We start from the raw sequence: 12,595 nt of genomic DNA, 5'->3' as shown, positions 1-12,595 counted from the left end.
AAGACGTTGTCCCCACCTTGTGGGCACAGTTGTTCCGAGGGGCTAGAACCTTGGCAAATGACACCAAATCTAAGTCCTCCTATAGCACTATCTTACATAAACTTCAAGCTATAACCTCTAGTTCCACAACTATTGACCTGGAAATGCTAAAAGATAGCTGAGCGGAGTGGTGGTTCAGTCTCATTGAAAAATTCCTCGGTAGACCACCACCGCTGCAGTACTTAAGCAAGGAAGCAGCTCGGAGATGGAAACCAGCTGGCCAACTTGAGGTCATTGATATGGCGACGGGCTTATTCACTTTCAAGTTCAATTACAAAGAGGATATGATGAGAGTATTAACTGGTGGTCCTTGGACTTTCCGAGGTATGGTTCTAAATCTTATTATGGAGACCTAATTTTCAACCTCTTAGTGAGGAAATCCTAACAGCCCCACTATGGGTTCAATTCCTGGGTTTCCCGATAGAATACTGGCCGAAAGATCTCCTCTTATCGGTGGCCTCGGACATAGGGCATCCGCTTAAAATTGATGGATATACTTTAGCAAGAACGCGGGGCCGTTTTGCCCGTTTCTACATCAAAATAGATTTAACTGCCCCCTTGAAACAATCCACGGAGATAGGGCCGCCGGGGGAAAGGATATTCCAAGCTGTGTTGCCTATGAAAACTTTCTCACTAGTTGCTTCCGGTGTGGGTGCATTGGCCATAATATTGCATCTTGTGAGCTTAGTTCTCCGGCGAGGGATGTTTTCAAGGTAGCGCAGGGTGGTTCAACTCAGCCTAAATCCAGTCCATCAATGGACATGGATAGGACAATCGTCGACATCTCTCTCAAGTCCCCTAAACCATTTGGTCCTTGGATTATGGTTCAAAAGAAAGGGTGAAAACTGCACCAACCTAGTGGTTCTGGGCCAGGAATTGCCGGTGGTGCGGAGCCTCCTCGAGCAGAGAAGATGGTGGCGAAACCCAGCAATAAGCATATCGCAAAGGACCTTAACTCGGTAACAGGTGAAAAGGGAGGTAACCCTACCTGCCTAAGAACTGAAGTGACAGCCAATGGTGTGTGCCCGCTTTCGCTAGGAGCACCAACTTGTCACCTCCTTGACGCTTGCATCGCAATCGGTCACACGTGGCAGGATGCAAGCTCCCGATGAGCCTTGCCGCATTGCCACCAAGGTGACCCTTCACGAGGGGTTTTTTTTTCCTCTACTCCATCGCTCCCTATCGGGGTAAGTTTTAAAATTCAAACTGTTGTCTGTCAGCCAAAAAAGCTTTGAGCCATGTGTTTGCCGTTTCGAGTCCTATAAGAGTTGATCTTCCAATGGTGTCGAGTGATAGTGTAATAACTCAACCTTAAAAAAAATTTGCATAGGCACGACGTGGCCGGCCTCGTGCCCATGCAACGGGGGGCAGCATGGGGGCTCCTCGTGTCGCCACAACCAACTCCATCAGGAGAGATAGCATTAAATCCTTCATAGGGAAGGCAAGGATGGATTCAGGGGAGTTTTGGTGGGTCTGTGGTGGAGGGAATCGCCGGAGGAAGTTCAGAGCTCATAACTGACGGAGAGATAGTGCTGATATTAAGTACCTCACTTTTTATGTTTCAGTTGTTTGATTTTTATCAAAAATCTCTCCCCTTATCTTGTGCCCTCTGCTCAACCGGTCGACTCAAACCACCGACCCCACTCATCTTTTCATTTTATTCTCATCTTATCTCATATTTTTTAAAAAAAGAAAAAAAGGTACTTTTATAGATTAACATTTAGGTTTATAAAATGCTCCGTTATATCCGAGACCAAACGTTGCAAAAGCACTATTTTCTCCTCTCTATCGCTCTCCTATTATCTCCGTGATTTCATCCCTCTCCTTTTCTTCTCTTTTTTCATCCCACCCCAAACCCACATCTTAACTCTCCACCGGCCACCACCAACTCGTCTTCCCGACAGCGGCGACTATCCCAAGCCACCCAAGCCAAGGTCCGCTCGTTTTCTTTTTCTCTCTTGCTTTCACCCCTCCTCCTTGCGCTCCTTTTTCTTTTCCCTTCTTCTTGCTTTCTTCCCTAGCTTAGTTACTATTTGAGCTGGCCTTAGCCCGGTCCATTGGCAGTGAACCTTTTTTTCTTTTCGATTAAAATTTTATTTGCTTATTAAATTCTGGTTTTACTAATTATTCTCATGGACTTTTTCAGTTAATTATTATACTTAGGTTAAATAAAATCTGAGTAATTTTAATTTTGGAATTACGTTTTAGTTTCTAACTTCCTTTTTTAGGTAATTATTTTAGCTTCTATGTGTTGTTGGGTATTATTATTTTAAATTCTAAATTAATTAATTAGTATACTTCAAATTAGACGCAGCCTATGCAATTATATATATATATATATATTTATATTCACATGTATAGACTTCCTAAATTTATATTCATAAAAACATGATATTCTTAATTACTTAGAAATATGTGTGGGATTGTTTAGATATACATATGTTATACACCTACACACATGACATTTACGGCTTAAATCTAGTTATAAAGTTATATATACATATGTCCTTGAAATTAGAAACCAGTTATAATCATAATTGTGTATATATATATATATATAATATGATAAATACATCTCTCTATTGACCAACTGTTAAATATCATAAAGAATTATAAGAAACCTACTAAATGTGTCCTTTGTGTATTGCAGAGTCTATTATTTTGCAACCAGACTTGCGGAAACCCTAGAGCACACAGATTACTTACGAGGTCAATAGTAGGAGACTAGGCATCGAGACCACAGTTAGTACTTGTACCTCCTGGATCCTTTCCCCAATAAGATGAATTATATATATATATATATATGTAGTCCCGATTATATATGATAGTGATATAATTAGAAATGTGCATGTGTATAATTTTCATTAGCTTTCCTTACCACTTAAATTCCTGAATTGTATGATCTATTGGGTGGTTGGGGCTCACATTATTACTGCATATGCAGTGTATTGTTTATTGTGACCCACACTTGAGGTCAGTAGTCTATTGACCACATATAATCGAGCATGTTGTTCGCCTGTGCATGTGACATAGCAAGTTACCCCATGTATTTGCTATTAGCTAGAGTGGTGTAAATTATCTTGATTTATGATATCCTACATTACAGATTGGACTGATTTTGAAATGAGCCTTCAGGCTGGATTGTAATATTAGATATAGATAATGTGTACCTTGTACTATGTTTGTTGTTTAGTTGTCAATTAAAACTTATTTGATGAACAAGATGTGTGAACATGCATTGGTTATTAGCTTGATACATCTGATTATCAAGTGGTTGTTGCACATAAATTGGTGCATTTGATACATGTACATGGCATGCTTAAATTATTTGTATTGCATATATCATGTGAGGCATTATGATCTTAGATATATTACGCATTACATGTTCATCCATGACACAGTCCTATGCTATTTATATTCCTATTATCTACCACATGATTTGTCCTCTGTTTGGCATCCTCAATTTTGAGTAAGATCTATCTAGTAGGCTTGTTGGCTCATGACCCACATTATTTGCTAACCTTTAAGATGTGGAACTTAATAGCAAACTGAGATATCGCGGAGGAGCATATTATAACAGAGATGGGGTATGCTAGGAGTTCCATTGTATAGATGTTAACTTTTATATTGCATTAAGAGTTCTTGTAGCTTTTGTATTTTTTTGTAGCACGATATATCAAACTTTTGTTTGTATGTATTTGTGTTGCTCTCGATGGTTTGTCGTGGTTTGCAGGTCTTCCCAGATCTTATAATTGTTTAGTATTGCTCTGATGTATACAATGATCCTTTTGCTAAGAGGTATATTTGGATTGTAGTATGAGTTATCTCTAAAATAGATTATCTTGAGTATAGATTATCTTGATGTATACAATGATCCTTGGTTCAGGTCTGTACCACTGTGCTTGTTGCTCTCCTTCTCTGAATCCTCGAATATGCTCATCACCATCTTCGAAGGAATCAACATCATCATCTAAGTGGTAATCTTCTTCATTGACGAAGCGCATCGGTGCCACACGCCTCTCGAGTTCCACCACCGCTGGTCTCAGGTTGTGTACTGGAGGTGGGGGATGATATGAAGGAATAAGTAAAAGAGGCTCATTGACATTAATATGTCATATCTGGACTTGTGGGGCATCGGTTTGGTGTGGTTCCACCATTGGTCTTTCTCGAAGCACCAATCTTCGTCGAGGAGATGACAAATTCGATCGGTTCATGCCATATTCCTTTAAGGCATTATGATCATTCTGCAATGCGTCCACCTTATGCAGCAATGTTTGGAACGTGCCCTTGAGTTCATCTGCCAAGCTTATGTTCACACCTATTGACGTTGGTTGACTCGGTCCTGCCGTGGCCGTACGAAGGGAATCGACCGCACGGTTAAAGTTTTCGTGAGTACACAATATATTGCCAAAAGAATGATTGCACAACTTTCCATCCAAACTTTTCTTGTCTCAACACCATCACCTAGGTAGAACAACAAATGAACTCACAAGTTAGCTGAAAGAAAAGAAAATCAGAAAATGCAAGGAAAATCTCACTTTTTCTTAATGAGGAGAGTATGTAGCTTAAGTTTGAGCCACAATTGTCTTCTATTAATTGGCTTGACGGAGGCCATGGAAGCAGGTTCAAGGAGGAGGCGGAGGACGGGGAGGCGAGCTTGGGAGTTGCCAACGATGAGGATCCAAGATCCGTTTAGGATATCGGAGGCGTTGGAGTAGGAGAGGCGTTGGAAGCCACAGGAGCTAGAAGGGGAGGAGGGGGACTAGGACCAAGAAGTCGGGGAGGGGGATCGAGTCCAAGAGATACGATAGAGGAAGGGGAGGCAAGAAAAAGGAGTAGGGAGAAGGTAGAGGGGAGAAGTGGAGGTGATGGTGGGAACTAGATGGATAAGATTAGATCATCTACAAGTTCCGTATTTGAATTTTCTTCCGATTCAGACTTTATTTGGTGCATAACAGAGAAACAATCCAAGGAAGATATGGAGACAGGGTTAGCTAAATTTATTAGTTTGTGTATTATTAGGCTCAGAAATATTTTGTTTTATTCTATACAAATAGAGTTTTAGGGCTTATATCTTAGGTATACATTGAATACATTGAAGCATTGAGATTATCTTTAGCCTTAGATTATCTTAGGAGTAAGAGTAACATAAGAGTAGCCACAAGAGTAATATAGGAGTATCCATAATATAATCTACCCAGCATCACTACTTCTGTCCTCTTTCACTCTCTCCACCATGCTCCACCACCTTCCACCTTCATCACTAGCCATCGTTCACCCATAATCGAAGCCTAGACCTTTGTTGCAGAATGACCCCTAGTTGGATCGTAACAGGGGGAGCTCTAGCTCAGAATGTAGTAGGGATGGGTGAATCTTTATGTATGATGGATTTGATTTGAGTATTGAGATATATAAATAGTATATCTTGAAGATAATGGTGTTTTGTGAACTATACTATTGATATGGTAAGTAGATATAATCTTACTACTATGTATGGTTTGAGGTGAGATTGAGAAGGGTGGATTTGATGTATTAAAATGTTCTAAACTATGACTTGGTTATTGGGATGCAACTAATCATTAGATGCATAATTTCTTGTGTTCAATGAAATAATAAATATTTCATGTAAATTTTATAAGTAGCGGATATCATTTCATGCAAACTCAAGTTTTGTTGGATATGAGTTGAGATGTTCCTATCTGTCTTGATATCTGAATTTGTATCTATATCCAAATTAATCTCTGCATATAATTTAGTTTAAAATATTATGAAAATAGTGGTGTAGAAGACATTTTTGTACTTCTATGTGAAACTCTAATACAACTTTTGTATATATTTAACAATCATTTATAGATTTTAGTAATTATATCACAAGTTCTTATTTATTCAAAAATTGAATGCAGATAACATCCAATATTCAATTCGCATTCATGTTTGTACGTAGTGGATATGGTAATTAAGTTTAGTATTTCACTATCTGTATTCGGATACATATACAGAGAAGAAGTATGTTCACTGATATGATTTTATTACTATCTGATCCATATCCAATTTGTTCATCTTTAGAAATAGGCTACAATTATTATCCCAAAATGCAAGACATTTTGGAAGTATTTGTACAAAATTCAGTAACAATCCTATGGCCTAGATGATATATTGGTGATTAAGATAGAATTTAAGGAGTCCTTTCTGGTGCAATAAATAAGCTTTAATGTGGATATTGTCTTAAACATCTAATAACATGAGCATTTTAAAAATTGAAAGCTCCTCCAACCCTGTAGGAAAATATTAAAATTATAAGGAAAGTGTGCTTCGTATTGTTATGGATTGATTAGAGTCGATATGCAACAAGGGTCTTCTCTACTACCAAGTTACGATTTTAGAATATATTGGGAGGATCGACCTCTTTTTTGTGATTACACCTTCCTCCATATGGTCACAATACCATCGCATCGGCGGTTTAAACTTTGTATAGAAGTTCTTGCAAAGTCATGTAAAGAAAGCTGCTCTAGCTCTGTCATGTACTAATTTTGGCATAGAGTCGATCCACGACAAGGTATCTAGGTGTTGGGTAGAGGTGGTCGATAGTGGTGATGAAGGTAGAAGGTGGTGCAGCACAGTGAAGAGAGAACTTCATTTAATTATGACGCTCACTAAATCACAGTGTTTTTAAAGGTGGCCAAGGCGGCAAACCAACCGCCCCACCATGCAGTTAGGTGGCCTGCTAGTGGCGGGCAGACGCCATTTGTTTTTTGGTGGCTCGCTTAGTTGTCTAATTAAAAAAACAGCTGCTAACCCTAGCCCAAATACTCTATCAACCTCTTATCTTCCTCTCCCTCCCTTTTTGAGCAATGGCAGCGAGCGAAAGCAGTAGCGGCAGCGAAAGCGGCGGGGATGGCAGACTTTTTTCTCTTTAGTTTTTCCCTTTCACTCTCGGCGTCGACGATGACAAGTGATTGCCTTCCTCTCTCTCCTTTGCTATCTGATGCTTGAAGTTACTAGTGATAGATTGAAAGAAAAAAAGAAGACAAATGTCACTCTTCTCTCTCTCCTTTGCTACGTGGCAGCCTAGCATGCACCACTTTGACTAAATGGCCAATAGTTGGCATGCACCAGACCTATTTTTATTAATTTTAAATCTTCTGTGTGTAAGGCATAAGCCATGTATATATATATATATATGTATATCTATATGTAAATATAAATTATGATATTTTGTTATTATGATTGTATATTACACTATTAAAAAATATATATATACTATATTAATATATATAAATTACATTATATTTTATATATTTATTTATATTAGAAATACTAAACCACCTTAGTGCTCGTCTCCCTCCTTGGCACTAGGCGGTGGGGTGATTACCTGCCATCCGCGGCCGTCTTTCAATACATTGCGAAATCACATAAGCTAATTAGATAAATAAACTCGATCTATCGAGCAATATGACCCCCTGAGGCAAATCGATTGACCCAGATCTCATCATGTATCTTGGTTTCCTATCCTGAAAATTGGAAATTTTACTTCATCTTATTACGTTTGCCATAGAAGAATATCTGAGCAATTTATTTTGTTCTTTCAATGTATGTCATCACTTCGGATATTATTGCACTTTCATTTTTTATCATAATTTTATTTATTTAAGATAGTAAACTTATGGATCTTATTAGAGATAATCATTGGGCCCGCCCCGTCCAAGCCTGGCCTGAACCTACTAGGTTTAAGTCGGGCTAAGCCTCGCCCTGGCTCATTTTGGGCTCGGCTTAAGCCTGAGATCGTAATGAGCGACATAGGCTAGGCCTTTGCTTGCCTAACCTAGCCCGAAAGCTCGACTTGCTATGCCCACCAGTGGCCCGGCCTGTTATGCATGCTTATTCCCATAGTTTTTTTAGTTCCACATTAAATATTTAGGAAACTAGATATTAATATATTTGTATGTTCTTATGAAGGATAAGTAAAATATCTTCATAGAGGCCAATTATGCTTGGCTTGATAAAATATAATATTTTTTAAATTCAGCTTGATACGCTAGGCCTAAGCCCAAAATATCTCATTAGCTAGTGGACGGTAACGAATTATACTATGCTAGCCCGGCCTGAATTTGAGTGATTGGTGTGTCGGACTATGAAAAAATACTTAAGCTTGATGGGCTTGAGCTCAGCATAGCCCGTCCGATGATCACCTCTAGATCTTATAGGTTTTGATGATTTATTGTTACTGATTAAATATTAATTTAAGGGTATTTTCTCTTTTTTCCTCTTTGAAAATTGAGTAAACTTATTTTTCAAGATGAGAGTTATATTCTCATCTTTTTTGTTCTCTTCTGTTCTTTCCTCTCCTATTCTTTCCATTCAAACAGAGTGTTAACCTAAGTTTGAAACATGTTTACAACAGCAGACTGAACACATTGTTCAACTTAAGTATATCATATGGAAAAGAGCACCTAATAATTGACTGAGTAGGCATTAATTTGGGAAACTATACTTTACTGATCTATGATGGTGCTAATAAATAAGGCCTTATCCAGGTACCTCTAGAATGTCTTTTTGGTTATATTTTCACTATTTCTTCTTCATATCTTTTCCTGTTAGTTTTTATCTGTCATAATCCACATTGCTAGTGTTTTTGATTTGTGCAGGAAATTAAATTTGAAATTCAGATTCAATGACAATGTGAATTGGGGGCCCCCAATCCATTGGAACCCATAGCAAGGATTCTCTAATGACATTTTCCCTCACCTTATTTTCCTTTTTCCAGTTTTCCTCTTTGATATAATTAAAACAGGGAAACGAAAATGTGTTGGTAGAAATGTAGGAAAAACTGGGTAAACTAAACCATACCAAGATTTAGAGAAAGATGATGGTTTTAGCCGTTAATCACACAGTCTGTTCTATCCCCCTTGGTACTTGGCGATCCCTTCTTTGCTCGCACAAGAACCTTAACTTTCCCTCTAATGCCACGGGCATCTCCTCCTCTGTCGTCCACCCTTGCAAACCCTCTCTCCTCCCCCACTCAGCCTCTGATCCAATCAAATCCCCTTTCTCAGAGATCGACATCGAGGCTTCCACCAATGATGACAGTATTGAGATCGAGATCAAGAAGGTGGGGAAAAAGAATAGGCGGGTGATTTGGGCTCGGGTCCAGGTTGATGCTGAGCTGGAGACAGTGTGGGGTGTCCTCACCGATTACGAGGGCCTTGCAGACTTCATCCCTGGCTTAGCCATCAGCCAGTTGGTCGACCAAAGGAACAAGTTCGCCCGTCTCTATCAGGTGGTTTCCACTTGCTTCCCTAAACTTTTGTTTTGCAGTCCTCTTCTAGCTCACAAATTGAGTCAGTATGCACAAGAATTGATTATGAATATTTGGGGTAGGTTGGTCAGCAGGATTTGGCGTTGGGTTTGAAATTTAATGCCAAGGGTATAATAGATTGCTACGAGGGAGATACAGAGATGTTACCATCTGGTCGGAGGAGGGAGATTGAATTTAAGATGGTTGATGGTGACTTTCAAACCTTCAACGGAAAATGGTCTATCGAGCAGGTGAGGTCACTTTTTCTATTGTTCAACTAAACTGCTTACTCATCTATTCTACATGTTTTTAAAAGGAAAAAGTGGTTATTTTTTCTCTCTTCCCTATCACACTGACAAGGGCTATCAATTATATAGAGAGGGGACCCAGAAAAAAAAGAGGTTCCCTGTAAAATTTATTTGGGCTGCAACATTTGTTTTGTTGCTCTAGACCTTTCTGCTATATAAAAAATGGTACATTTCTATGAATTTTCTTATCCCTTGTGCATTACTGCTGCACAAAATGCTTTTCTACATCTGATCCTCCTAATATGGTTCTAGTTCAGCATATGACACCATCTCATGTGGAAGTGCTAAAGCACGACTAGCAGAAATCTTCTGTTTAGAGGACTTTGCTTTGTTTAACAACTCCTAGAAAGTTTTCATTCTTACATAAAATGCCACCTGGATTTCTGCATTTTATTCATACCGATCAGAATATAAAATAAGTATGTTTGGTTTTGTCTGATGGAACCTATGGTTATTCCTTGTCCCTGTGGAAAATCTATTCTTGTGGGTCAGTGATATATAGGGGTGAAAACGGGTCGGATTAAGTCTGACCCGACTCGCTATCCGATCTGGATCGGATACGGATACGGATAGCTATTTACAAAAATGTTTGGATCCGGATACGGATAGCCTTTTAGAAAAAAATCCGGATACGGGTATAGTTGATTTTATCGGATACGGATTTGGATAACGAATATCTGTTTACCCGCTTAATAAATACCCAACTAAAGTTACTAAACCCTACCCCCTATCTCTTATCTACTCACCATCTCCCCCAAATCTCTTCGATCCACATTGCCCTCACTGCCTACCGCGGTGCTGCCTCCATCTAAAGACTAAAATCCATCATCGCCATCACCGCCCTCCCTCCTCCGACCCTCTCTCGTCAAGCTCAGCTCTCCTCCATCGGCCTCACTCCATGGGTCCTCGATCCACATCGCCATCACCACCCTCCCCTCTTCGGCCCTCCCTCGTCGAGCTATGCTCTCCTCCACCGGCCTCACTCCACGGGTCCTCGATCCACATCGCCATCACTGCCCTCACCGCCTGCCGCCTCCATCTAAAATCCATCATCACCATCACCACCCTCCCTCCTCCAGCCCTCCCTCGTCGAGCTCGGCCCTCCTCCACTGCCACCGGCCCTCCCTCCACGGGTCCTCCACCGCCACCGACCCTCCCTCCACGGGTCCTCCCTCCCTCCACCGGCCCTCCCTCCACTTCACCGGTCAGGTACTATCATTCATAGCCATTTTCTTTTTTACTATCAGATAATTGATTCATTCTTTTTACCATCACATGCAAAGATATGTTAATTAGGGATAGAATAAGCAGAGATATTGTGCTCTCCTTTTGGTACAGATGTGATGCATACATAGCAACATATGTGATGCATACATAGCAACATATGTGATGCATACATAGCAACATATGTGATCATGTGATGCATACATAGCAACAAATATGATCATGTGATGCATATGACAATGTGATGTGATGCATTGTCATATGATGCATATTCTGTTACAGATGTGATGCATACATAGCAACAGATGTGATCATGTGATGTATATGACAATGCATAGTTGCGTATGATGATAATGTTTATGAATTACATGCAGAGTGATGCTTTTGCTATGATTTTAGACTTATTGATATTCATAGTAAGTTCATATTAATTGTTTAAAATTTGATACGTATTTATTTAAGGTCCGAAAATTTATTCGAAAACTATTTGATCCGTATCCGAAAACTATCCATATCTGTTTTCTTAGAATATGGTTTTAATTTTTGCTATCCGTCAAATATCCGTATCCGGATAAAAAATATGGATCCGGATATGGGTTGAGCACTATCCGATCCGTATCCGATTTGTTTTCACCCCTAGTGATATACAATAACAACCAGCAGGCATAGACCATGGAATGTCTGATGCTGTCGTGCTAAACCTATGGAATAGTCAGCTGTAACAATTAAAATTCTCTGTATTAGTGATAATCTCTAGCGTTGTTTTTGGAGGAACTAACTTGTTACATTATGCAGACAGATCAGGATTTGAATGAAGATGCACAAATTTTGGTGAAGCAAGAATTTCAGACAACACTTTCTTACGTTGTAGAGTTAGAGCCGAAACTTTGGCTGCCTGTGCAACTGCTTGAAGGGAGACTTTGCAATGAGGTAAAGAGTAACCTTGCCGCGGTCCGAGAAGAAGCTCAAAGAGTGCAAAGACAAGGAAGCGGCGCACTTCCTACATGACAACCTTTTACGTTTGCAGCAGAACTTTTTGCGTTTTGCCGGCTGCTTGAGGGTGTATAGGTAAAGATTTCACTGGCTAGACCTGATTGCTACATCAAATGCCACTATCCCGCCAATGGATTGTCGGGTGGTTCATACATGGCTTTATGTAAGGTACTTTTTCTTTTTTCATTAAATATCTAAGGTACTTATAAAATAATTTAAAATATTCTTTCAAAACGGTTTGCCCTAGAATACTTTTTCCTAAAATAAAGGTCACCTCTTTATGTCCCACCTCTGCTTGTCTAAAATATTTTCGTTTTCCATCAAAATTCGAAGCTATATATATATATTATACAATCTTTTTACACCAAAGCTGAGGTTCTTCAATCCAAAAATGAATAGGCGATTCCTCGTGTGCACGTGTTAATCTAGATATGGGTCAATACAAAGGGCGAACAGAGAAAGGAGAGGATATAAGAATTTTTTTTTGGTTCTCCTGTGTTTCACATAGTAGCTATAAATTAAGCACGTTGAAGAACATGAACCCAGCAGCAACAGCTAAGTATTTAGAGGACAGATGTTGAGCATTATCAATTGCCACAGGAGATTTACGTGCAATTTAACGTAATTCAACTACAAAATTGGTGCCGCTCTTATTTTACAACTTTAATCCATCTATTTTCTATAACGTAAACCCAGCAGGGAAGGAACTAATCAGCCCGTATAAATTCTAGCGCAG

General features: G+C 39.4%; 1 protein-coding gene across 8 annotated transcripts; it reads left to right on the top strand.

The window, feature by feature from the left end:
• Positions 1-1,774: 1,774 nt before the first annotated feature.
• On the top strand, positions 1,775-12,093 carry LOC140782024 (uncharacterized). 8 transcript variants are annotated; one of them, XM_073128352.1, is made up of 6 exons: positions 1,799-1,973; positions 2,690-2,781; positions 3,926-4,427; positions 8,685-9,316; positions 9,418-9,585; positions 11,662-12,093. In XM_073128352.1, the coding sequence occupies exons 4-6, from the start codon at positions 8,903-8,905 to the stop codon at positions 11,872-11,874; spliced, it is 795 nt and encodes a 264-aa protein (XP_072984453.1). In that variant the 5' UTR covers positions 1,799-1,973; positions 2,690-2,781; positions 3,926-4,427; positions 8,685-8,902; the 3' UTR covers positions 11,875-12,093. The 8 variants fall into 8 exon arrangements, with proteins under 8 accessions (XP_072984455.1, XP_072984456.1, XP_072984454.1 ...); XM_073128354.1 differs by lacking the exon at positions 2,690-2,781 and having other exon boundaries at positions 1,775-1,973; XM_073128353.1 differs by lacking the exon at positions 3,926-4,427 and having other exon boundaries at positions 1,789-1,973.
• The last annotated feature ends 502 nt before the right edge of the window (positions 12,094-12,595 follow it).

The sequence above is a fragment of the Typha latifolia genome, chromosome 2, assembly GCF_019914945.1.
Source record: "Typha latifolia isolate L0001 chromosome 2, TyphaL0001v2, whole genome shotgun sequence".
NCBI lineage: Eukaryota > Viridiplantae > Streptophyta > Magnoliopsida > Poales > Typhaceae > Typha > Typha latifolia.
This window is presented reverse-complemented; position numbering and strand designations above follow the sequence as displayed.

Excerpts from the sequence above, each read along its gene's own strand:
- LOC140782024 (XM_073128355.1), top strand. The coding sequence starts at position 8,903 with ATGATGGTTTTAGCCGTTAATCACACAGTCTGTTCTATCCCCCTTGGT. Across the intron at positions 9,317-9,417 it reads AGTTCGCCCGTCTCTATCAG|GTTGGTCAGCAGGATTTGGC; the intron begins GTGGTTTCCACT and ends TATTTGGGGTAG. Across the intron at positions 9,586-11,661 it reads GAAAATGGTCTATCGAGCAG|ACAGATCAGGATTTGAATGA; the intron begins GTGAGGTCACTT and ends TACATTATGCAG.